The sequence below is a fragment of the Cornus florida genome, unplaced genomic scaffold (assembly GCF_030987335.1).
Source record: "Cornus florida cultivar Cherokee Brave unplaced genomic scaffold, ASM3098733v1 CherokeeBrave_3.0.0_Hap2_Chr11, whole genome shotgun sequence".
NCBI classification, from domain to species: Eukaryota; Viridiplantae; Streptophyta; class Magnoliopsida; order Cornales; family Cornaceae; genus Cornus; species Cornus florida.
In genome coordinates, this window is record NW_026775581.1 from 95,366,241 (window position 1) to 95,393,973 (window position 27,733).

At 39.1% G+C, this 27,733-nt stretch overlaps 2 protein-coding genes and 1 long non-coding RNA gene across 4 annotated transcripts; 1 reads left to right on the forward strand and 2 right to left on the reverse strand.

Moving 5' to 3' along the window:
* Nucleotides 1–121: 121 nt before the first annotated feature.
* LOC132284027 (factor of DNA methylation 1-like) lies at nt 122–6,146 on the reverse strand. 2 transcript variants are annotated; one of them, XM_059786087.1, is made up of 6 exons: nt 5,822–6,146; nt 1,977–2,075; nt 1,748–1,891; nt 1,144–1,365; nt 834–1,010; nt 122–640 (listed from the first exon to the last, which is right to left on the reverse strand). In XM_059786087.1, exons 3-6 carry the CDS (start codon nt 1,757–1,759, stop codon nt 500–502), a joined length of 552 nt encoding a protein of 183 aa, XP_059642070.1. In that variant the 5' UTR covers nt 1,760–1,891; nt 1,977–2,075; nt 5,822–6,146; the 3' UTR covers nt 122–499. The 2 variants fall into 2 exon arrangements, with proteins under 2 accessions (XP_059642070.1, XP_059642071.1); XM_059786088.1 differs by lacking the exon at nt 1,977–2,075.
* A 5,465-nt stretch (nt 6,147–11,611) lies between these two features.
* LOC132281583 (uncharacterized) lies at nt 11,612–27,694 on the reverse strand. Its single transcript, XM_059783278.1, has 9 exons — nt 27,530–27,694; nt 23,626–23,728; nt 23,062–23,199; nt 22,577–22,860; nt 22,016–22,312; nt 21,710–21,943; nt 21,168–21,322; nt 11,910–12,829; nt 11,612–11,622 (listed from the first exon to the last, which is right to left on the reverse strand). Exons 1-9 carry the CDS (start codon nt 27,692–27,694, stop codon nt 11,612–11,614), a joined length of 2,307 nt encoding a protein of 768 aa, XP_059639261.1.
* On the forward strand, nt 12,993–14,263 carry LOC132284032 (uncharacterized). Its single transcript, XR_009472194.1, has 2 exons — nt 12,993–13,205; nt 14,011–14,263. It is a non-coding gene; the product is annotated as an uncharacterized LOC132284032 (long non-coding RNA).
* Nucleotides 27,695–27,733: the final 39 nt, after the last annotated feature.

Genomic DNA, 27,733 nt, shown 5'->3' on the forward strand with positions numbered 1-27,733 from the left:
TTTGAGCTCACTTTATACACAATCACAAGTGCAAACGAGTAGCTTGAAGCCATGAAGTTGAACAGGTGCAAATGTCAGTGTTCATACTTTAACAGGTTAAATTCTATTCACCTCTCTTGATATTTGGACAATATTAATATTTTACAACCTTTCAACATTTATTATTTTGACATTTCCTAAACTCAATTGTGACAAAGTTACTTAAGAGTATGAAAAATCAATAGTGCCCTTATGTTATACTTCAACCAAGCAACTCAAAATGTCTAAACAAGGTTAAAAAAAAAAAAAAAAAACCAACAACAAAACATTAACTGCAAAGTAGAAAGGTCTAAACTCTAAACCCAAAAGAAGTTCTACTAATAGTTTTTACAATTAAACTGAGTTAACTGTACATCAAAAGCAGATCGATGACCGCAAAAAGTTTGACAAGCCATACCAAAAACTAGTTCATCTTTAGAAGTCTTCTGTGTGGCACTCGTACACACCGTCGTGGATATAGTTACATCTTCACATAATTAAGCAGAAGGAAACATTCAGTTTTACATAACCAAAAGGAAACTTGAATGCAATAAACACAGCTCCAAGATGACATCTCTACACATGCATCCTCACTTCCCCGAGCAACTTGCAAGACCTGACACTTTGCATTTGAAATCACAAATAATAATATTTTAGCTCAATAATCAAAAATTACCAACCAAATAATTGAATAAAAATATCGGATGAAAAAAAAAATGAAAAAAAAAAAAAGGATTTCAAGTACCATACATGCATTTAGCCTAACCTCTTTTGCGTTTGGGTATGTTCATGTTCTGCAGCATAAAATTAATTACCTCTTTCAGACTGGCTTTTCTGTTTTCTTTCAAAAGCCAAAGCTCAGGAACCACATATCTTCCACTTGGATTATATTCATTCATCTCCTTCAACGCTGTAGTAACAGCGTTATATATTTCGACCCCCCAACCTTTCTTCAAAGATTTTAACTTCTTGTCATCTTCGTCCACTACTTCCTACATCACACATTATATGGAAGTAATTAAATTAGAAAAAACAAATTATATATATATATATATATATTTCCTATGGTCCTTCCAATTGTACAAAATTTGCAATTATAGATGAGGAAGAAATCCAAAAGCATACTTGGGGATTTTCTCCGTCAATGTCAATGACAAGTTTAAAAGGATGCCAGTCAGGCTTTCTCAAGTTATCCTGCCACGTAGAGTGGAACTTAGCGGCCTTTACCATCACTTGATCATCGGCTGGGTATCTTCTCTTGAAGGTACTGAGAAATGGCTTCTCATCTATTTCTCCCATTCTCTTTATCACAATATCAGTTTGATCACTCAAAACATCTGACAAACCCTATAAAACGATAAATGAAATCACATAAAGATATACCAATCGTAGTAGGGAAAATTCCTAGTCATGCAAGACAGTTACACACGATCCCGCATAGAAAACAATTTTTTATTTATTTAAAAATGACAGTTTAATTCATTATTGTGACTATGCTGATAAAAATATCGACTATAAGAAGAGCTATCTAACATAACCATTTTAGGATGTTATGTTAGAACAAGGCATGCCACCAACAATGCGAGGACTCCATATTTTGGCATAATATACCACTTCTCCACTCAATAAATAAATAAAAATCTTTCTAACCATGTATTATGTCATGTATTAAGATTCACAAAAGAGAATGATGAAAGAAAGAAAAAGAAACAAAAAAAAGAATTCATACCCTAATTAGCATGTTACGAGCTTCTTGTAGCTCTTCATTGCTTTGCCGTTCTTTCACTATAAGAGTTCGATTCAGATCTCTCACATCATCATTCGTCTCATCCCCTAGATCCTCCTCCTGTTTTAAGTTATGCTCTTTTTGCCCCTGAATAAATAAACTATAAGAGTGAAATGGAAATTCAGAGAGTAAACAATGGAGAGAGTTTCAGTTAGTTAATTTGAGTACGTACAATGCAAACATTTTACTCTTCAAGTAGTTTTAAGACCACTGCTGTTGCGGAGATCTAATTTATACAGGCCAACTGAAATGAATTATATTCCACCTTATTCTGAAAAGACAAAAGAAAACATCATTTCCGTGACAAAGCATATATATTTTAGGGTAAATTGCACCGACACCCCCTGAGGTTAGGTCATATTTCAGCTAGACGAAGATTTTGGTTTTAACTTTCACTTACACCCCAATCATGTGAATGGACCATTTTACCCTCAATTTTTTAATACAAAATATATATAATCTTAAATGACAAAAAAAAACCCTATCCCTACCCCCCACACAATCGCCACCATCTCTAGCTCCATCAGATGCACCAGTTCGTGTACAACTCCTTCAAGTTCAAGAAATTGGTAAAGTAGTTTTGGAACCTTGTTGGAGCATTTATGTCCCAATATTGAATAGAGTTAAGATCTTCAAAATCTTTCAACATTTTATCCTAAACTGCTTCCGAGCAGGTATGACAGTTGCTTTGGGGCAGCCTACATCCACCACCACCTATCCCAAACCACTGCCACCATCTCCATCCTGACATCCACCACCACATATCCCAAACCACTGCCACCATCCCCACCTCCATCCTTACAACCACCACCATTAACCCATCACCCAAAATCTACCGAGCGGAAAACCCATCCTTATCGCAAATCGATCTGCGGCATAACCCACCCCCAAAACCCATCCTTATCGATCTGCGATTTTCCTTTCTGTCCCTACCTTCCACCATCCGCGAAGGTGTTAAAGAAATTCCAGAAGGAAGTGGTTGATGGTGCAGCCGATGAAGACGCCATCGCCGAGCTCAGTGACCTGGACGGCAGTCAACGGCTTATAGTGGCCAGCGTAACTGAGAGTGTTGTCGAAGGTTAAGAACTGTTTGAAGCAATTGGGTACGTCTAGAGGGGCTAGAATATCGTCGATGGAGAGGTGTTTGGCTCGGTCCTGAACGGATTTGACGCCGGCATCGTTGCAGAGGATTTGAATATGGCCGTCGGGATCGGTGGAGAGTCTACCGGCGAGGGCGGGGAAGTGAATCGACGACCACAGATTCACAATGCCGGCGAAAATCCCAACTTCTTCAGCAGCGAAAGAAGCGGAAAAAATGGCTGCAACGGCAGTGGACGACGGCTTGATAGCATGGAATATCGGTGGAAACGCGGCCGATGGATGAACGGCGGCTTGGGATGAACTGCGACAGTGAGCTTCGGAACGGTGGCACAGCCGTGGACGGGCGGAGGTGCACGGCGGGATGGAACGGCTAGGATGAAGATGGGTTGTGGAGAGAACTCGGCCAAAATAATTGATACTAACTAATGAATATTCCTTTTGAGAGCAACAATTTCAACCAACAAAAGTAACAAAATGTCATCGGGTAGTATAGGCATCGTCCTACACGCATATTTGAGGTCAAAATGAGAAAAAGAAGGTTGGTTCATGACAGAAAGGTGGTGGTGATTGTGAGGGGTACTTTGGTCACAAAAAAAGTCAATGTGAGGTTAAAGGTAGTACAGTCATTTAATACCTCAAAAGTACTCTGATTCAATCAAAAATTGATATTTGGAGTGTAAGTGAAATGCTAAATAACTCATTCAAATATAAGTGAAATCTAAAATCAAAATGTTAATCTAGGTGTAATATGACCAAATCACAGGGGGTGTGAGTATAATTTACCTTATATTTTATATGTAAACTATTCTGCAAGCACTTTTTGCATGTCCACTTGTATTAATACCACGTCGTGAACAAATGAAACCCAAACTTCTGCTTTTAATCACATTCTGATAAAAAAAATAAGCCAAAATTGGTCTGAAATGTGCACATTACACCACAGTCCCAATATTGCTACAATTTTGAGGGTCATTGGGTCTAGCACAGACTTAACCAATGGACACCTAATTTTTATTCAGAGGATTCCCATTAACTTGATGGACTTCATAGCTAACTAGTGAACATGGCACACATTTTCACTCGCCCAGGTCTCACTAACATAGGTGACTAAATATTACCTTGCAAAAAAAAAAAAATAATAAATAAATAAAACACAGGTGACTAAACTATCATTAGTTTATCCTGTATTTATTATCGTCCATTCAGAGTGATGTGGAAACAAAGTCTAGGTCATATTATACAAGAGATCCAATTTACCAATAGGCACTTGATCCAACAAGTTTGGTTAGTGAGTTAGTAGTGACAAGTGAAGCGACTCCAAAGTACAATACTATAGTCTATATTGCATACTATATGGATTTTGGTACGTGTATAATTAATGCATTAGTATGTGTCTAAGTACTGGATTTATCAAATGTTCAAACCCAATGACAAGAAGAGGCAACTACAAATTCATAATATTTACTACATTACTTTTATTTTATATGTTGAAATAATATATTTATATAATATAAAATATTCAACATAAACTTCACTTGTTTGAAGCAATAAAGTAACCTAAAAACACAAAATAGAGAAATTCATTAACATGAATTATTAGATATCGTCGCTAGTTACATGTCCAATCGAATATGGTCATTACATCTCCTACCCATGTCTGAGTGTGAGAGCCGTTGTACTTTACTATAAATGCCCAGTAAGAATCAAGTAGAGAAATAAAATATACTTGCATTGGGGAAAGGATTCTGTGACATTGGATTAAAATCAACCTGCAATTAGCCAATTCAATGCATGTTTAATTTTTTTGTTTGAGAACTGCAAAAGCTGATAGAATGCATAATTAACCTGTGCTACATTATGAAATACTACTACTTCAAAGTCAATCATTATCAAAAGCAGCCATATCCTTTCAATTTTATTCCTTTGTTAGTTTACCCTTCCATCTCAGTTCACATTATAATTGTTAACAAAGGGGTCGCCTAGTTTACGAGACTCCCGCTACTTCGAGGTCTTACAAGGGTCAAAACACAAAAACACGTAATCCTACCTCCACATGTAGAAAAACTATTTTCTGTTTTGAAGCTATGACCTCCAAGACATGCACAATGGAACAACCTTACCATTGCACCAAGGTCATGTATTATTTGGCTCAGTTGACATATGCGACCTTACCACTGCGCCAACGCGGTCGATTAGTTGGCTTAGTTGACATATACCCATCTTAGAACTTAGCAATTCAAGATTAAATAATAAAAAAAAAAAATAGATTTTTTTTTTAATTTTTATTTTGGTTAGGTAAATAAATACTCACACCCATTTCACAAAGTGCCAGTTGAAAATGGTCCACTGATATCTTCTTATATAGGTCTACTATTTAGCCTCAGAACAATTAATAACAAATATTGAAATTTTAAAACTGGTGCTATTTCATGAAAACCCTAACAACTAAGACCTACCAGTCCCTAGAAACGATATTCAAGCACTACAGAAAAGATAATCTACAACTTGTTCTAGCACTATATCAGGTTAACTACCTTCTTCTTTCTTTTCCTTTTCTTTGGAGTACAAAATTCAGATTATAAAAACTCTAAATTGATTAATTAGCTCCGTAGATTCAACTGCACTGAATAATCTCAACTATCAAAATTTCTATTTATGCGTATATGTGAGTATATATATACATCACTGGTCTAGCATATTCTGAGAAGTGCCTCACAATATATATTCTTGATTAATTTGCTCTGCAGTTTCAACTACTCTGTGAGTCTGTAACCCCAACTATTATGACATTTTAACCTATATATCTGTGTAAAATTATGTACACACACACACACATACACATTTTGGAATTGCATCTATCAGAAAATTATATATATACGCACACATACACATTTTAGAGAGAGATGAGAGACTCACAGGGTTAATTCCTTGCTCCTCTTTGATCTGCGTCTCTGCACTTGGAATCGGAAGTTGTGGACTCTATTATATGTTATTCACATTACACATCAACTTAAAATTTGGGCAGCTCAATAAATGGATTCCATTCATGTCAAGTTGTCATTTCAGACGCCCAGAGGAGTTTTTTTTGCAGTAGATGTAATCATTCCATTTAGAGAGGGTCTTTTGGCTTCCTCAGGGCTGTGTGAAGCTTAGCTTGCTTGAGCAGCCACGTGATGATTCAAGTGCGCGGTGAGCGTAGTAGCCCCTTGGGCATGCTCCTTAGCTTGTACCGCATTCCTATTAATACGAGCTAGTGAGGGCCGGAATGGAATATCATACATACAGAGAAATGTATTATTTTCTCAAATTTGGTAAAGAAGGAAATTTGAGACTCCTGTGGGACAATGGTCATTCTTGGGCTTACTTTTTGGGTTGGATATCCTCAACCCATCAACTGGTATAAGAGCCAAATCTTAAAGGATCGCTAGTAAACTTTTTTGGGTTGGATATCCTCGACCCAATAACTGATATAAGAGTCAAGAGTCTAGTCTTAGTAATATTCGCAATGAGCCTTATTCGAGAGAAATTGTTGAGTAGTTGAACGAGTTCCACCTGTATTGGTAAAGAAGGAAACCCAAGATCAGGGTGGAGTGAATTAACTTTTTTGTATGGTATATTCCTAACCTTTTTTCTTTTTTTTTTTGAGATATTTAACTTTGTAAGAGTATAGTTTGTAATATATATATATATATATATATATATATATATAAAAGAGTATAATTTTTAATGTTTTTTTTATTATAGTGATAGACAATGAATTTTAGAATACACTGAATTCACATGAGGTTTTATTTCAACTTTAATTATTTTTATAACTTCATGGTAAGAGGATAAATTAAAAATATTAAAAAAAAATAATACATTAACTTTTGAATTAAGATCATTATTTTGGAACAATGTAAAAGGAGAACTTGACACTTGTTATGAGATGAATGGAGTATTTTATATAATGGACTATTTTATATAATGGAGTATTCTAAATATCGTTCTCATATTGGATTGTTATGTTACTAGTAAATTTTAGAATTAAAAATGAACTTTGGAGTGAGCAGCAAAGGTGAATTTCATGTAGTTAGAAGTTGGGTTGAATAAGACTTAATTTAGGCTAAATAAGTATTATTTTGTTACATTACAAGTTTATATAATTTTAATATGAGGTAAAGTGTAGATGCCTCGATAGTCCATCCAGTAGCTAGTGCCTCCAGTGGATTTTGGAAATGACAGACTTCGACTCTTTGCACCTACTAATCTAATTTCTAATCCTTCTTACCTTGTAAATATATATATATATATATGTGGTAAAGTGCAAAAAATCTCCTTGAATTATGTTTGAATTTGTAAATAATCCCTTTGAATTATATTTTATGCATAAAATTCCCTAAACTATCTCATTTTGTTGCAACATACCTAAGAACTATACTATATTTCATTAAATGACCATAATGCCCCTTCTCATTGAATTACATTTAATATATTTTTCTTATCTAAATAAATTATTAAAAAAATTCATACTAATTTGATGAGATATTTTTCATTAAATTTGCATAAATTTACCTTTAATTTTTTTAATTAATATATAATAAATTTAGTAGAGTTTTTTTAAAAAAATTAATTAATTCTTTAATTTTTAATGAATATATTACATGAAAAGAAGGTATTTTTTTCAAAAGTATTTTATTAGTTTTTCATCAATATATTGTATGAAAAAAATAATATTTTTTTTACGATAAAAATGTTTAAATTGGTTATAATACGTTTTATTATGAATAATAAAGTTTTAATAATAAGTTAATCAATTTAGAAAATGGTAGTTACAAATCTACTTATCTATTTTATTAATATTTTTATGATAAATTGATACTAATAATAAAATTAAGGTAAATAGTATAATACACAAGAGAAAAAATAATAAAAATAATTTAATAAGAAATGAAAATTTTAATGAGAAAGGGTAAAATAGTCTTTTGTGATAAATTTATCCTTAATTGCAACAAATCAATAGTTTAGGGGGGTTATTTTTAGTTTAGGGAATTATTTACAAAAGAACAATAATTTAGGAGAGTTTTTTGCACTTAACCCTTTTAATATGTGAAGCCTAATTGATCCGAACTGTTCTTATACGATTTGGTTTAGATGGTTTCATTGATTCAGTATGATTATAATACTTTGGTAACCACTAGAATGAGTTTAGTTTCTAATAAGTCCCCTCCAACACATAGGCTGCTCAAACTTTCCATTCCCTAAATCGAGTTAAACCAACAAGAAGCACTAGTTACGCCCTTTGAGTCTGATTTGACAATTTAGTGGGAAAAGCTCAAGTGATATTAACACTTTTCCTTTCTCAGCAAAGGGAGAATCACCAAAAAAGGAGGGAAAACAAATTGATGAAACAATTAAACAAAACTAGAAAATTGATAAATAACCAATTAATTAAAGAAAGTATTTGAATGAAAGTTCAAATAGTGGAGTTTTCCAATTAGATTATTTTTATTATTATTATTATTTTTTTATAATTTCAGACTTCTTAAAGCACCTCAATTAAAATTTTAGACCGTTATACTAATCCATCCCTCTTAACTACAAAATGTAGCGAATTTTTTTTATGAAAAATAGTTTGATAATAATTAACTTAATATTTAAGGCTGTTGGATCGGTGCAAGTTAAAGTTCAATTAGTGCAATTGCCTTTTCGACTAAGTTCTATCAATGCATGCCGAAGTTAGATCGGTGCGTGGTCAAGTTCCACCGGTGGAAATGCATTTTGTTTTGACCTTTATTCAAACGAGTAGCCTCAAGGTATGGTGCATCTTGAAATTGAATAGGCTTTAACTACTTGAATCAAAATTTCGACTCTTACAAGTTTTGATACTTCAAATTACGGTCTTGAAAAACAAAATGTCCTCCCACCAATCTACTTACCTAAAGGGTGTGTTCTAAATTGAAAACATCTTGAATTGCAACTTGAGATGATGTTTTTTGACATGAAATATGTCAAAACACAATACAATTCCAAACAAAATATGTCAAAGCACTAGTTTTCAGGGGCATGTTCTTCTTCGAAGCGCATGTGCCTCTCCTCAATTATTTCAGAATCCATAAAATAATTAATGGTAGGGAGTTTATCCCAAATGCTTGAAATCAGTATCCTAAAACAGTAGAATGAGATGTTATTCAGCATCTTTTACTTATGAGTAATGATAGGGGAACCGAAAAAGAATTTTCGAATTAACACCGAATTTGACGTGATTGACTATACTTATCACGTGTTAAATTCGGGACTTATTCGGGGAAATTATTATTCCTCTCTCATTTTCAGCGCAACATTTTTGAGGTAGAGAATGTCTTGGAAAAAGGCAAGGCAATCAAGGGGATTGCTAGCTTTTTAAGGCAGGGGAATGTTGGGCATCTCTGCTCTATGTGTGGAGGAGTGAAACAACCTTTTTTAGCTTAGTGAAATACTAATAAGACTTGTTTGGTTTCACACTACGTTACACGATCCTTTTTTAATTGGTGTCGCTTTTATACTCCGTATTTTCGCTTTTATGTTCTGCGCAAGTTCTCGCTCCCATTTTTACTATGTATGACTTACTTTCACATTGAACTTCTTTGCCATCATCTACTTCTTCTTCTTTATTTATTTATTTTTATTTATTTGTTATTTTGTATTAATAATAATGAAACAATAAAGTTAAAAGAGCATGAGGGGAGGGCATACCCTACAACCACAATGGAAGAAACTCCAATATGTTTTTTTTTTTTGGAATGGTAAAGCAATTGTATAAATGAAGGAAAAATTACAAGGCCTATTAAGAGCCGAAGGAATAGAAAATACAAGGCCCATTAGAAGGCCAAGCATAGGAAAGAAATAGCCCAATGATGATTGGACCAGAAGAGTTTCCTATAGAGACCCAACAGCATAGCCATTGATATTCCGTGGAACGCATAATCAAGAGATACACAGCATACTCCGGTAAACAAAGGGATATTTGTCATGACTGTTGGACCACATATTAGGTTCCTTCTGAAGCCTCCCATATCTTGCATAGATACCCCTGAAATTTGGTGCATGATTTCTACCCTGGTGCAGCAGTTGATTTACCTTGATAGTTGTTGACACCTTATGAAATGTCATTTTTGCTCTTTCACTTTTGTAAAATACCCATGTAAACTTAATTTATTAGTTGAAATGACCAATTTATTGTGAAACTCTACTTATATGAACTCATATACCAGGCACATATCTATGTGGTGTTTAGTAGGCAGTCGTCCCCATTGAACTTTTTTATTTCTGGATCGGTCACTACTCACACACTGTAACGATCCCAAAACTAATGCCAAGAATTTTTTTTTTTTTTTTAAAAAATTCGGCATAACCTCCCCTAAAAATGGACCTACCGCAACCTGTTTAAATGCATAATTAACCTGTCATGCAACTAATTTCCGAATTCACGGCAACAAAAGATAATGATACAACCTACTAATCTAGACAATGCTTCAAGTTAGGATTATCCTTCCATTCATCAACAAGTTACATATCATCAAGTTCGCATCCCATATGTCATCAAGTATTATAAGTGTACTACATGATCATGGTTCTTCAAAAGAAATTTACATCATTACACCTTTGGAATTTTACAAAAAATGAGGGATGAACAAAGGAGTAGTCTATTACAAAATAACAAGGAAAATGCTCCTCTAGCAACTTTCAAAGTTGGGGTGGATTGTCGTCCACCGGTTCTTTTCCAAGACCTGAAAAAAAATATATAGATATAGGGGTGAGCATATAGCTCAGCAGAGACACTTAAGACACAAATCTTGTGTCCTTGTGAATTCAAGCAAAGCATAGGCCAATGGGAGATAGGGATCATACAACGTAGGGGATCAAATATAACATACAATTCAATTCCAATTATAAACAATGCAATGCAATGCAATGAAATGCAATGCATGTCAATGACACTCCCTATTTTCATTCTCAAAACCATCACTTTCAAACGTTAATATAGCCCGCCCTTTGGTAACCCCGCTGCAACACGAGAGGAGGATTGACTAGTGTCCCTGACCCTTGGTAACCCCGCGGCGTCATTATGGGGCCCAGCTAGCTCAACCACACTAGGGCGACTCCTTAGTCCCCTCTAGGCTATATTAACCTCCGGTCCGTTGGTAACCCCGCAACGACCGGGTTTCGCATAAAATCATTTCATCAAAAACACTTTCCCGAAATTTCCCCTTTTCGAAGTAAATCAATTCTTTCCCTTTTCTTGCCCAATGTTAATGCATGAATACCTCAATGACATACACAAGTTCATCATTCCATACTTTATCCAATTTAAGCAACATGGCATAATTCGCAAGAATAATCAAGAAAGTCATAACATGCTTATACATAACAAGTTCTAGCACAATGAACATATAAAATCAAGTCCTAAACATGCTTCACATAGAATAATCAACAAATATAGTCACACAACTAACATATATGCATACATATCAACAATTCTCTAGATTTTAAACAACTAATCAAATTAAACAACAATTAGAGGCAATTAACTCACTAAGGTACAAGATTTCATGAATTGAGGGCCCCTACCTCAAGATTGCACCAAAACCCTAGAAAATGGGTCCTCAAATTCGAGCTCCAAGGAAGACTCAAAACTGGAAATTGATGGTACGGATGTATAGAGCTTCACACGAGCTTCGTTTTGCCTCAAACGGAACCTAATTCCAACAAGAAATGAGTGAGAAATCTAACCTCAAAGTTGAAACCAAAAAATAAGAGAAAAATGAGCTTACGGGTTGAGAGAGAGATGCACGAAGAGAGAGAAAGGGAATCAGGAAAATGAGACCAACTTTATGGTCTTGACCCTTTTCTAAAGTGCCTTGTGGGCCCCACCATTAAATTATTTTTCTTTTACTTTTATATTACACTACACACACACAATAAATACACAGACATCACATTCTCCCCAACTTATAAGGATTTTGTCCCCGAAATCAAGACATACCTGAGGAAGAAAACAACGCTGGGTACTTGGACCGAACCTCCTGTTCGAGCTCCCAAGTAGCTTCCTCGACTCCGCGGTGTCTCCAAAGGACTTTCACCATTGGTATCGTCTTATTCCTCAACACCTTCCGTTGTGTGTCAAGAATCTGAACTGGTCCTTCCTCGTAGCAAACATCCTCATCAATGTCCACATCTACCCAACTCAAAATGTGAGATGGATCCGGTTCGTACTTCCGTAACATCGATACATGGAAAACATTGTGGACCCTATCCAACTGTGGTGGCAAAGCAAGCCTGTAAGCAACCTCTCCTACTCGGTCCAAAATCTCAAACGGTCCAATAAATCGTGGCGACAACTTGCCACTTTTTCCGAATCTCATCAATCCCTTCCGTGGAGAAACCCGTAAAAAAACGTGGTCTCCCACCTCAAAGGATAACGGTCGTCTCCGCTTATCCGCATAGCTCTTCTGTCGACTCTGAGCTGTAAGTAACCTCTGTCTTATCAACTTAATCTTCTCAGTAGTCTCGAGTACAATGTCGGGTCCTAAGGCGGCTGTCTCACCTACCTCAGTCCAACAAACAGGAGACCTACAAGGTCTACCATACAACGCCTCAAATGGAGCCATCTGGATACTCGCTTGATAACTATTGTTGTAGGCAAACTCAATAAGTTGAAGGTGATCCTTCCAACTACCACCCAAGTCAAGCACACATGCCCGAAGCATATTCTCCAAAATCTGGATAGTACGCTCCGACTGACCGTCCGTCTGTGGATGGAATGCCGTACTAAGATGCAACGCTGAACCAAACGCTACTTGAAGTCCTTCCCAGAACTTCGAAGTGAACTTAGAATCCCTATCTGACACAATGGTTACAGGAACTCCATGCAACCTTACAATCTCCTTCACATAAAGAACACCATGTGATGTTTGTATATAATTGTGTGTGTGTGGTGTGTGATTTAAATGAAAAAGGAAATGAGAAAAAGAAATTATAAAAGAAGTGGGACCTACATCACTTTTTAAGTGAATTGTGAGACCAAAATTGGTCTCTGCCTTTCTCTCTCTCTCCCGACAGACGCCTCTGCTTCTCCTTCTTGTCTTTTTTTTTTCTTTTCTTTTCATTTCAAGCTTCCATTGTTGATTACTCCTTCATCTTTTGTCGGATTGAGGTGCCGTTTGAGGCAAAACGAAGCTTGTGTCGAGCTCTACACATCCATACCAACAATTCCAGATTTGGTGCACCCTTTGGACTTTGAAATTTAGGACCCATTTTCTAGGGTTTGCTCATTTTTGAGGTAGGGACATCTTAAGCCATGGAATCTTGCTCTATAATGAATCATGCTCCTCTATGTGTGTTATAGTATGTTTAATTGTTATTGATTTTGATTAAAATGATTTAATTGACAACATGCTAGTTATGTAAATGTGTATAACATGGTTGAATGAAAAGTATGTCTATGTGATGGTTGTTTACATTTTTTTTTGAGGTTACTAACATGCTATAATGATGCCATGAGAACATGCTTATTTATTATTGTGCTAAGTTCCCATTTGTCATTATATTGAGATCATGACATGAGCCTACATCTCATTGGGTTGCATGAAAAAGGGAAGTGGTTGTCTTGAAATGAAAATGGGGATTTGGGAATGAATGTTTTGGAAAAAAAAAAATTGGTTTTGACAAACCCGGTCGCTGCGGGGTTACCAACGGGCCGGAGGTTAATATAGCCTAGAGGGGACTAGGGAGTCGCCCTAGTGTGGTTGAGCTAGTTGGGCCCCATAATGACGCCGCGGGGTTACCAAGGGTCAGGGACACTAGCCAATCTTCCTCTCGTGTCGCGGCGGGGTTACCAAAGGGCGGGCTGTATTAACGTTTGAAAGTGATGGTTTTGAGAATAAAAATGGGGAGTGTCATTGACATGCATTGCATTGTTTATAATTGGAATTGAATTGTATGTTGTATTCGATCCCCTATGTTGTATGATCCCTATCTCCCATTGGCCTATGCTTTGATTGGATTCACTAGGACACAAGAATTGTGTCTTAAGTGTCACCTACTGAGCATATAGCTCACCCTACTATTTATATATTTTTTTTCAGGTCTTGGAAAAGAACCGGTGGACGACAACCCACCTCAAGCTTGAGCGATACTAGAAGCTCACTTTTGTGCCTTTTGTATATCTCCCATTATTTTTGCAAAGCACTAAAAGTGTGAAGGTGTATATGTATATTTTGCAAAACTTTGTTATGTAATGTAAGGTATTTGATGATATTTTGGATGTGAATTTGATAACATGTAAACCTTATTGATGCATGGGGAGAGTAATACTAGTTTGAGGTATTATCGAGGTCATTTGATTGTGTATTATCATCTACTATTGCCGTGAATTCGGAATTTGAGCCGTGACAGGTTAAAAATGCAATTAAACATGTTGTGATAGGCCTATTTTTAGGGGAGGTCATGCCGAATTTTTTTTTTTTTTTTTTTGTTTAAAAAGTATTAGTTTTGAGACGTTACAAATTTGGTATCAGAGCCAAGGTTCGAAAACCTTTAGGACGACGGGTAGAGGCCTACATAGAGTCGCATGGAATGTTGTTTGTGTTGCTTACTTGACTACTTGCTACATGGTATCTTATTTAAATGAGCATGCTTAACTGCCTATGTGCTTACTTGCTTACTTGTTTATGTTAAAATGTTTCTTGCATAGTCTTGCATGCTAGGTGTTGTACGGTATTAATTCTTGTTGAGTCGTCCACAGTGGACCTTAGTATCATGTTTCTGAATCGTTTTCTCGTTTTATAGCACGATGTCACGGCGTGAGGAACCTAGAGAAGTTGACCCTAGACCAACAAGGGGTGATGTTGGTGAGAGCTCTAGCTCCAATCCGGCAGAGCCAGTTGATGAGAACATGCTTCTTAGGGACTTGATTCCCCCAAGAGCTGTTCCCTCAAGAAGAGAGAATGTTGAAACACCCGTACCCGTAGAAGTGGGTGAAAGTTCTGTGGCACTGGAGTTTAATCGTTTGTTGCAAAATGTCGTGAGGGCAACGATTGTTGCTCAGCCGCAGTTGGTACCACAACCTACAGTTCGAGTTGAGGAGACTCCAGCTCAGAAGCGTCTCAAGATCATTAAGGGGTTTTCTCAGCTGATGCCGGTTATGTTTGAGGGCGGTGCGGATCCAATGGTAGCCGACAACTACATGGATCAAGTCGAAACTCAGTTGACTTCAATGGATGTGACAGAGGATCACTTGAAGATCATCCTAGCAACTTACAAGTTTGCTATGGATGCCAAGGTTTGGTGGAAGTCGATCACTAACCAGTACAAGATTGAAGAGATGAGTTGGGACAAGTTCAAGGAACTGTTCTATGAAAAGTACTTTCCGCTTTCCAAAATATGGGAGTTACAAGACCAGTTTCATAATCTTATTCAAGGGAACATGTCAGTGGCGGGGTATGAGAACAAGTTCACCTCACTCTCCCGTTTTGCTCCAGAAGTGGTGAGAGATGAAGCTAACAAGACTCGGAAGTTTGTATCGGGTCTTAATGATCGAATGAGGCCGTTGATCAGGGCACAGTTTATTAAGGTTTACTCTGAAGCAGTGAAAAGGGCTTTGATGCTAGAGGCTGACAATAGAGAGAAGGATGCAAGAAGAGAGCAATTAAAGCAAAAGAGGGGTGCAGGGCCATCCTCAGAGGGATCTTCTTGGAAAAGGAACAGGGGCAGTCCATCTCAGTTTCAGGGGCAACAGTTTACAAGATCTGCTCCTACCACTCCTATGCCAGCTAGATCTGACAGGAGTGCAGTTGTTTGTTATCAGTGTCAGCAGCCCGGACATTACAAGTCCAGTTGTCCGATGAGATCGTCTTCAGTTTCGTCAGCTCCGAAGGCTTGTTATGGGTGTGGCCAGCAGGGTCACTTGATTCGTGATTGTCCGAGTCAGAGAGCAGGCACCATTAGTGGCAGAAGGTCACAGCAGAGGCCGTCACAATCGGCTACAGTTCAGTCAGGTTTCAGACCACCACCACCACAGCCTACTATGTCTTCACAGGGTTCATGATCAGTTAGGAGGGATACTTCTACTATGTCAGTGCAGCAGTCAGGTGTTTAGGTTGGCAGTCCTCAGGTACAGGTACCACAGGGACGTGTTTTTGCACTGGCACAGACAGATGCATCTTCTGGACTGTCAGTCCTTCGAGGTATATTTCCAGTGTTTGGTTGTTGGGCCCGTGTATTATTTGACTCTGGTGCATCTCATTCTTTCATTTCATCATCATTTGCACTTGCATCGGGGTTGGAAGTTAGTTTCTTGGAACAGGCGTTGAGTGTTGATACGCCAGTTGGGGTTTCAGTGTCTTTGAGCCGAATTGTGCGGGAATGTCCCATTATGATAGCCGGGCGGACCTTTGTGCTTGACCTTATCCTCCTGGAGATGACTAACTTTAATGTCATTCTCGGGATGGATTGGTTGGCCTTCTTTCATGCCACGATCGATTGTTTCAAAGGGAGAATTACAGTTTGCACTCCAGAAGGAGACTGTTTCTTTTTCACGGGAGATCGGAGTGATTCCCAATCATCGTCGTTGTATGGAATTCATAAACGGAGTCGTGGTGATTACTTCTTGGCTAGCCTTTTAGCTGAAGAAGATGATGTCATGGGAGAAGTTTATCCGGCGATTGTTTGTAACTTCTTGGATGTTTTTCCAGAAGATTTGACAGAGTTGCCTCCACACCGAGAAGTGGAGTTCACTATTGATTTGATGCCTGGTACTGCGCCGATTTCTATGGCACCGTATCGTATGGCACCAGTTGAATTGGAAGAATTGAAGAGGCAGCTTGATGATTTGAGGATGAAAGGTTTCATCCGACCGAGTGTGTCACCGTGGGGTGCACCGGTCTTGTTTGCTAAGAAGAAAGATGGTTCGTTGAGGTTGTGCATTGATTATCGGAAGTTGAATCATGCCACCATCAAGAACAAGTATCCTTTGCCAAGGATAGATGATTTATTTGATCAGTTGAGGGGAGCCAGTTGTTTCTCGAAGATTGACTTGATGTCTGGCTATTATCAGTTGCGGGTTAGGGATGAGGATATCCCGAAGACAGCATTCCGTACACGGTATGGACACTATGAGTTCCTTGTTATGCCTTTTGGCTTGACTAATGCGCCAGCGGCATTCATGGACTTGATGAACCGCGTCTTTCGCGATTACTTGGACCAGTTTGTGGTAGTTTTCGTGGATGACATTCTTGTGTACTCGCGGACTCGGGAAGATCACGAGGTCCATTTGAGTATTGTTCTACAGATTTTGCGGGAGCACCGATTGTATGCCAAATACGAGAAATGTGAGTTTTGGCTACAGGAGGTGAAGTTTTTGGGGCATGTTGTTTCAGAAGGTGGAGTATCAGTTGATCCATCAAAGGTTGAAGCAGTTTTGACTTGGGAGCGACCCAAGAATGTGTTTGAGATCCGCAGTTTTCTTGGTTTAGCGGGTTACTATCAGAGATTTGTGAAGGATTTCTCCCGTTTGGCAGCTCCTATAACCCGTTTGACCCGGAAAGGGGTCAAGTTTGTCTGGAATGAGGCCTGTGATTCATCTTTTCAGGAGTTGAAGACGAGATTGACTACAGCTCCAGTGTTGGTGATACCTGAGCGAGGCTTGGGTTATGTGATCTATTGTGATGCTTCACGTGATGGGTTGGGATGTGTGTTGATGCAGGATGGTAGAGTAGTGGCTTATGGGTCTTGACAGTTGAAGACTCACGAGCTTAACTACCCTACTCATGATCTGGAGTTAGCGGCAGTTGTGTTTGCCTTGAAGTGTTGGAGACACTACTTGTATGGTGAGAGATTCGAGGTATTTTCAGATCACAAAAGTCTCAAGTACCTTTTTTCCCAAAAGGACTTGAACAATAGACAAAGACGATGGGTTGAGTACTTGGAAGATTACAACTTTGATTTGCAATATCATCCGGGCAAGGCAAATGTTGTAGCTGATGCCTTAAGCCGAAAATCTCGTGGAACTTTGGCCAGCTTAGCTATTCGGAATTGGAAGATACTTGAAGATCTGGCAGAGATGGGATTACAGTGTTGTGATGATGATGGTTGCAGTGAGTCGGCATTCTTATTTAGTCTTGTGGCTCAGCCTACTCTTGTTGTACGAGTGATTGAGTCACAGAGACAGGACCCGGACTTAGATGCCATCCACGCTTTGATCTCTAGTGGTGAGACAGTGAAAGATTGGGCCTTGCATACAGATGGGGGTCTACGGTTCAGGGGTTTGTTGGTGGTTCCCACAGTTTGTCGTGAGGATGTCCTACGGGAGTTTCACACTTCCCGTTTTGCAGTTCATCCAGGTAGTACTAAAATGTATCACAATTTGAGACGTCAGTATTGGTGGAGCGGGATGAAGAATGATGTTGCACAGTTTGTGGCTAGATGCCTTACCTGTCAGCAGGTGAAGGCCGAGCATCAGAGGCCAGCTGGTTTGTTGCAACCATTACCTGTAGCGCAATGGAAATGGGAGCATATTGCTATGGATTTTGTGACAGGTTTTCCAAGGTCACAGAGGGGCAATGAGGCCGTATGGGTCATCATTGACAGATTGACCAAGACGGCTCACTTTTTGCCTATTAAGGCAATAGATGATGCAGAGAAGCTTGGTGTTCTTTATGTGAAGGAGATTGTAAGGTTGCATGGAATTCCTGTAACCATTGTGTCAGATAGGGATGCTAAGTTCACTTCGAAGTTCTGGGAAGGACTTCAAGTAGCGTTTGGTTCAGCGTTGCATTTTAGTACGGCATTCTATCCACAGACGAACGGTCAGTCGGAGCGTACTATCCAGATTTTGGAGGATATGCTTCGGGCATGCGTACTTGATTTGGGAGGTAGTTGGGAGGATCACCTTCCACTTATTAAGTTTGCCTACAACAACAGTTATCAGGCGAGCATCCAGATGGCTCCATTTGAGGCGTTGTATGGTAGACCTTGTAGGTCTCCTGTTTGTTGGACTGAGGTAGATGAGACAGCCGCCTTAGGACCCGACATTGTACTCGAGACTACTGAGAAGATTAAGTTGATAAGACAGAGGCTGCTTACAGCTCAGAGCCGACAGAAGAGCTATGCGGATAAGCGGAGACGACCGTTATCCTTTGAGGTGGGAGACCACGTTTTTCTACGGGTTTCTCCACGGAAGGGATTGATGAGATTCGGAAAAAGTGGCAAGTTGTCGCCACGATTTATTGGACCGTTTGAGATTTTGGACCGAGTAGGAGAGGTTGCCTACAGGCTTGCTTTGCCACCACAGTTGGATAGGGTCCACAATGTTTTCCATGTATCGATGTTACGGAAGTACGAACCGGATCCATCTCACATTTTGAGTTGGGTAGATGTGGACATTGATGAGGATGCTTCCTACGAGGAAGGACCAGTTCAGATTCTTGACACACAACAGAAGGTGTTGAGGAACAAGACGATACCGATGGTGAAAATTCTTTGGAGACACCACGAAGTTGAGGAGGCTACTTGGGAGCTTGAACAGGAGGTTCGCTCCAAGTATCCAGCGTTGTTTTCTTCCTCAGGTATGTCTTGATTTCGAGGACGAAATTTTTTTAAAGTTGGGGAGAATGTGATATTTGTATATAATTGTGTATGTGTGGTGTGTGATTTAAATGAAAAAGGAAATGAGAAAAAGAAATTATAAAAGAAGTGGGACCCACATCACTTTTTAAGTGAATTGTGAGACCAAAATTGGTCTCTGCCTTTCTCTCTCTCTCCCGACAGACGCCTCTGCTTCTCCTTCTTGCCTTTTTTTTTTTTTTTTTTTTTCTTTTCTTTTCATTTCAAGCTTCCATTGTTGATTACTCCTTCATCTTTTGTCGGATTGAGGTGCCGTTTGAGGCAAAACGAAGCTTGTGTCGAGCTCTACACATCCATACCAACAATTCCAGATTTGGTGCACCCTTTGGACTTCGAAATTTAGGACCCATTTTCTAGGGTTTGCTCATTTTTGAGGTAGGGACATCTTAAGCCATGGAATCTTGCTCTATAATGAATCATGCTCCTCTATGTGTGTTATAGTATGTTTAATTGTTGTTGATTTTGATTAAAATGATTTAATTGACAACATGCTAGTTATGTAAATGTGTATAACATGGTTGAATGAAAAGTATGTCTATGTGATGGTTGTTTACATTTTTTTTTGAGGTTACTAACATGCTATAATGATGCCATGAGAACATGCTTATTTATTATTGTGCTAAGTTCCCATTTGTCATTATATTGAGATCATGACATGAGCCTACATCTCATTGGGTTGCATGAAAAAGGGAAGTGGTTGTCTTGAAATGAAAATGGGGATTTGGGAATGAATGTTTTGGAAAAAAAAAAATTGGTTTTGACAAACCCGGTCGCTGCGGGGTTACCAACGGGCCGGAGGTTAATATAGCCTAGAGGGGACTAGGGAGTCGCCCTAGTGTGGTTGAGCTAGTTGGGCCCCATAATGACGCCGCGGGGTTACCAAGGGTCAGGGACACTAGCCAATCCTCCTCTCGTGTCGCTGCGGGGTTACCAAAGGGCAGGCTGTATTAACGTTTGAAAGTGATGGTTTTGAGAATAAAAATGGGGAGTGTCATTGACATGCATTGCATTTCATTGCATTGCATTGCATTGTTTATAATTGGAATTGAATTGTATGTTGTATTCGATCCCCTATGTTGTATGATCCCTATCTCTCATTGGCCTATGCTTTGATTGGATTCACTAGGACACAAGAATTGTGTCTTAAGTGTCACCTACTGAGCATATAGCTCACCCTACTATTTATATATTTTTTTTCAGGTCTTGGAAAAGAACCGGTGGACGACAACCCACCTCAAGCTTGAGCGATACTAGAAGCTCACTTTTGTGCCTTTTGTATATCTCCCATTATTTTTGCAAAGCACTAAAAGTGTGAAGGTGTATATGTATATTTTGCAAAACTTTATTATGTAATGTAAGGTATTTGATGATATTTTGGATGTGAATTTGATAACATGTAAACCTTATTGATGCATGGGGAGAGTAATACTAGTTTGAGGTATTATCGAGGTCATTTGATTGTGTATTATCATCTACTATTGCCGTGAATTCGGAATTTGAGCCGTGACAGGTTAAAAATGCAATTAAACAGGTTGTGATAGGCCTATTTTTAGGGGAGGTCATGCAGAATTTTTTTTTTTTTTTTGTTTAAAAAGTATTAGTTTTGAGACGTTACACACCAAGCTTCTCTGCATCATCTGTTGCCTTAATAGGCAAAAAGTGAGCCGTCTTGGTCAATCTGTTAATGATGACCCATACGGCCTCATTGCCCCTTCTTGACCTTGGAAAACCTATCACAAAATCCATAGCAATATGCTCCCATTTCCATTGTGCTACAGGTAATGGTTGCAACAAACCTGCTGGCCTCTGATGCTCGGCCTTCACCTGCTGACAGGTAAGGCATCTAGCCACAAACTATGCAACATCATTCTTCATCCCGCTCCACCAATATTGACGTCTCAAATTGTGATACATTTTAGTACCACCTGGATGAACTGCAAAGCGGGAAGTGTGAAACTCCCGTAGGACGTCCTCACTACAACATGTGGGAACCACCAACAAACCCCTGAACCGTAGACCCTCATCTGCATGCAAGGCCCAATCTTTCACTGTTTCACCACTAGATATCAAAGTGTGGATGGCATCTAAGTCCGGGTCCTGTTTCTGTGACTCAATCACTCGTATAACAAGAGTAGGCTAAGCCACAAGACTAAATAAGAATGCCGACTCACTGCAAGCATCATCATCACAACACTGTAATCCTATCTCTGCCAGATCTTCAAGCATCTTCCACTTTCGAATAGCTAAACTGGCCAAAGTTCCACGAGATTTCCGGCTTAAGGCATCCGCTACCACATTCGCCTTGCCCGGATGATACTGCAAGTCAAAATTGTAGTCCTTCAAGAATTCGACCCATCGCCTCTGTCTGTTGTTCAAGTCCTTTTGGGAGAAAATGTACTTGAGACTTTTGTGATTTGAGAATACCTCGAATCTCTCACCATACAAGTAATGTCTCCAACACTTCAAGGCAAATACAACTGCCGCTAACTCCAGGTCATGAGTAGGGTAGTTGTACTCGTGAGTCTTCAACTGTCGAGACCCATAAGCCACTACTCTACCATCCTGCATCAACACACATCCCAACCCGTCACGTGAAGCATCACAATAGATCACATAACCCAAGCCACGCTCAGGTATCACCAACACTGGAACTGTAGTCAATCTCGTCTTCAACTCCTGAAAGGATGAATCACAAGCCTCATTCCAGACAAACTTGACCCCTTTCCGGGTCAAACGGGTCATAGGAGCTGCCAAACGGGAGAAATCCTTCACAAATCTCCGACAGTAACCCGCTAAACCAAGGAAACTGCGGATCTCAAACACATTCTTGGGTCGCTCCCAAGTCAAAACTGCTTCAACCTTTGATGGATCAACTGATACTCCACCTTCTGAAACAACATGCCCCAAAAACTTCACCTCCTGTAGCCAAAACTCATATTTCTCGTATTTGGCATACAATCGGTGCTCCCGCAAAATCTGTAAAATAATACTCAAATGGACCTCGTGATCTTCCCGCGTCCGTGAGTACACAAGAATGTCATCCACGAAAACTACCACAAACTGGTCTAAGTAATCTTGAAAGACAAGGTTCATCAAGTCCATGAATGCCGCTGGCGCATTAGTCAAGCCAAAAGGCATAACAAGGAACTCATAGTGTCCATACCGTGTACGGAATGCTGTCTTCGGGATATCCTCATCCCTAACCTGCAACTGATAATAGCCAGACCTCAAGTCAATCTTCGAGAAACAACTGGCTCCCCTCAACTGATCAAATAAATCATCTATCCTTGGCAAAGGATACTTGTTCTTGATGGTGGCATGATTCAACTTCCGATAATCAATGCACAACCTCAACGAACCATCTTTCTTCTTAGCAAACAAGACCGGTGCGCCCCACGGTGACACACTCGGTCGGATGAAACCTTTCATCCTCAAATCATCAAGCTGCCTCTTCAATTCTTCCAATTCAACTGGTGCCATACGATACAGTGTCATAGAAATCGGCGCAGTACCATGCATCAAATCAATAGTGAACTCCACTTCTCGGTGTGGAGGCAACTCTGTCAAATCTTCTGGAAAAACATCCAAGAAGTCACAAACAATCGCCGGATAAACTTCTCCCACGACATCATCTTCTTCGGTTAGAAGACTAGCTAAGAAATAATCACCATGACTTCGTTCACGAACTCCATAAAACGATGAAATGTGGGAATCACTCCGATCTCCCACGAAAAAGAAACAGTCTCCCTCGGGAATGCAAACTGTAACCCTTCCTCTGTAACAGTCGATCGTGGCATGAAATGAAGCCAACCAATCCATCCCGAGAATGACATCAAAGCTAGTCATCTCTAGGAGGATAAGGTCAAACACAAAGGTCCGCCCAGCTATCACAATGGAGCAATCCCGCACAACTCGGCTCAATGACACTGAAACCCCAACTGGCGTATCAACACATAACGCCCGATCCATGAAACTAACCTCTAACCCCGATGCAAGTGCAAATGATGATAAAATGAAAGAATGAGATGCACCAGAGTCAAACAAAACACGGGCCCAACAACCAAACATTGGAAATATACCTCGAAAAACTGACGGTCCAGAAGATGCATCGGTCTGTGCCAGTGCAAAAACACGTCCCTGTGGTACCTGTGCCTGAGGACTGCCAACCTGAACACCTGACTGCTGCACTGACATAGTAGGAGTATCCCTCCTAACTGATCGTGAACCCTGTGAAGACATAGTAGGCTGTGGTGGTGGTGGTCTGAAACCTGACTGAACTGTAGCCGATTGTGACGGCCTCTGTTGTGACCCTCTGCCACTAATGGTGCCTGCTCTCTGACTCGGACAATCACGAATCAAGTGACCCTCCTGGCCACACCCATAACAAGCCTTCGGAGCTGACGAAACTGAAGACGATCTCATCGGACAACTGGACTTGTAATGTCCGGGTTGCTTACACTGATAACAAACAACTGCACTCCTGTCAGGTCCAGCTGACATAGGAGTGGTAGGAGCAGATCTTATAGACTGTTGCCCCTGAAACTGAGATGGACTGCCCCTGTTCCTTTTCCAAGAAGATCCCTCTGAGGATGGCCCTGCACCCCTCTTTTGCTTCAATTGCTCTCTTCTTGCATCCTTCTCTCTATTGTCAACCTCCAGCATCAAAGCCCTTTCCACTGCTTCAGAGTAAACCTTAATAAACTATGCCGTGATCAACGACCTCATTCGATCATTAAGACCCGAGACAAACTTCCGAGTCTTGTTAGCTTCATCTCTCATCACTTCTGGAGCAAAACGGGAGAGTGAGGTGAACTTGTTCTCATACTCCGCCACTGACATGTTCCCTTGAATAAGATTATGAAACTGGTCTTGTAACTCCCATCTTTTGGAAAGCGGAATGTACTTCTCATAAAACAGTTCCTTGAACCTGTCCCAGCTCATCTCTTCAATCTTGTACTGGTTAGTGATCGACTTCCACCAAACCTTGGCATCCATAACAAACTTGTAAGTTGCTAGGATGATCTGCAAGTGATCCTCTGTCACATCCATTGAGGTCAACTGAGTTTTGACTTGATCCATATAGTTGTCAGCTACCATTGGGTCCGCACCGCCCTCAAACATAACCGGCATCAGCTGAGAAAACCCCTTAATGATCTTGAGACGCTTCTGAGCTGGAGTCTCCTCAACTCGAACTGTAGGTTGTGGTACTAACTGCGGCTGAGCAACAATAGTTGCTCTCACGGCATTTTGCAACAATCGATTCAACTCTAGTGCCACAGAACCTTCACCTACTTCTACGGGTACAGGTGTTTCAACATTCTCTCTTCTTGGGGGAACAACTCTTGGGGGAATTAAGTCCCTAAGAAGCATGTTCTCATCAACTGGCTCCACCGGATTGGAGCTAGAGCTCTCACCAACATCGCCCCTTGTTGGCCTAGGGCCAACTTCTCTAGGTTCCTCACGCCGTGACATCGTGCTATAAAACGAGAAAACGATTCAGAAACATGACACTAAGACTGTGGACGACTCAACAAGAATTGATACTGTACAACACTTAGCATACAAGACTATGCAAGAAACATTTTAACATAAACAAGTAAGCAGGTAAGCACATAAGCAGTTAAGCATGCTCATTTAAATAAGATACCACGTAGCAAGTAGTCAAGTAAATAATACAAACAACATCCCATGCGACTCTATGTAGGCCTCTACCCGTCGTAACCAATGATTCCTCCCAGTCAATTAAGGACAAAACAAAAGGAAAGCATCGCCGAGGCCATATGATCAGCGGATGGTTCAAGGAAGTTTTCTTGTGTTCGAATTGGTACTCAACTAATTAATTATAATCACAGGTGTTTTCTAATATTCTTATACTGGAGTCCCAACTACATATAAGCAATTAGAGGACTAGCAATCCCCATCACAAACACTAATGGTGAGATTGTAATATCCACACTAATTCTTGCTATTATCGACCTAGTTTTAGCTTGAATAATTAAATCTGAAAAGTTTCAATATAAGATGATTCCCATGATCTAAAAGCATAAATTATGATTCCAACAAGATGTCGATCTACGCTGTCCATTATAACTATTTTGTATACACTATTTTAAAACAATTATTTCTTTTTTTGGATAATCATAAATATGTAATCAATGCTTGCAACATACATGAATAGCACAATAATCAACATATGCAAAATTATTTAGATGCTTAAATTGAGAAAATCTCCTCCATTCGGGAGGAAGTCTTCTTCTCTTCCCTAACCTTTAGGTAATGAAAAGAAGGCAAATTGGATCCCATAATATATTCTCATGATCAAAAAAGATAATCTATATGTGTATTATGTGTTTGATACAAAATCAATCAAATGGCAAAAACAGGGAAAAACATGACACTAGTCTTAGCAGTTTAATTAAAGCTTGTTTGAAGTTTGAAAAATGCAAAGTGTTTGATTAATTTCCCACCGTCCACTTCCACAGCCACTTCCTTTCCGTTATCCTTCAATTTCATCCACTAACATCTTTTCTCTCTTTTGATCTTTTGAGATTCTCCATCTCAACCACTCTGCAAATATAAATAATATTGATTCCTTAATACCCATGAAAACATGGGAAAAAAGTACTAAGAGCTCAAGCTTCTCTCACCACTTCAGATTGTTGTTACTATATATATTTGTCTTTTGATCCATTTTGGGGGAACCAATGGACTCTGAAGATGCTAGAATATCGCTTCGCGAGAGCCGGAGGTGTTTCAGTGTTGACTCATGGGCCCTGCAAAGGGGAGATTGCCTTCTCTCTCATGCTCATTGCCACCTCCTCCCGTTTCACTTGCACAAAAGGTATGAGATCAGGCAGAGATACAAATTGAGGCCCTGATGAGAGAGTGATCCAATTAACTCTTGAATTGTATGTCTGTGTGAGAATGAATATTTAGGCTTGTGTTTATATATATATAGTACTCGAGATGAGGACTGATTTATTTGCTCTTTTTCATGTGTTGTTTTAATCAGGGGCGGCTCGAGCCTTAGGCGAGTTAGGCTGCTGTCTAAGGCCTTGCCAATAAAAAGGCTCCAAAATATTATAATTGCCTTGTATATGATATATTGTAATTGTTTTCTTATTGAACATTAATTCTAAAAAATTTATCTCTTAAAATAAGTTTTCTTTTCATGTTTTCTGATTCCTTATTATCATTCACGTCTTTTCATTAAACTTTAATCAAGAGACAAATTATTTATCTCCTCAACTATCTCAATTTTTTTTTTTTTTTTTTTATCTCCTAAAATATCTCATTAATATTTTTTTTTCTTTGACTATCTTATACACGTTTTTTTTTTTTTTTTTTTTTTTTTTTTACACACCAGCAATATATATATTTAATATTTTTTTTCTGTAAGTTGCAATACAATAAATATTTAGCCGTTTTTTGGGGAAGGAAGCAAACAAACTTTTCACATTCTCTTTATCCTCACAAACTTTTCACATTCTCTTTATCCTCACGTTCTCTCAGCAAGTTATTTACAAGTTACAGGTCATCTCCCTTTTCAGTCCTCATTACAACTTTACAATTTTCTTTCTTGCAATAGTATTGAATTGAGGCTTTCTAAATCAGGTTATATTGTAACTGTTGTGGTACCACAAATAGAAGTTTTTTGAAATTAAAGTTGATAAAATCACATTTACCATCAACTATGTCATAAGAAAGATTAAATGGATTAGCTATATTGTCTATTGAAAAAAATATTTTAACTATACTTGAATATAAGAATTTAATTAATAAGTTTGCATCTCAAAAAGCAATAATGATGATTTTTAATTAATTATTATTTAATAATTAATATATTTCATATTATGATATGAAAATGTCACTTTTTATTTTTCACCTAAGGTCCCGAGTTACATTGAGCCGCCCTGGTTTTAATGAGAGTTGATGACAAAATTATTGGGGGGGGGGGGGGGGGGGGGCTGAGTTCATAGGCACCTTCATACTCATCTTTGCAGGGACATCCACAGCCATTCTGGACCAAAAGACACATGGCTCTGAAACCCGTCTCCGCCTTGCTGCCTCCAATGGCCTCGCGGTCATGATTGTCATACTTTCAACTGGCCACATCTCCGGAGCCCATCTCAATCCTTCTGTCACCATTGCCTTTGCTGCCCTCAAGCACTTCCCATGGAAACATGT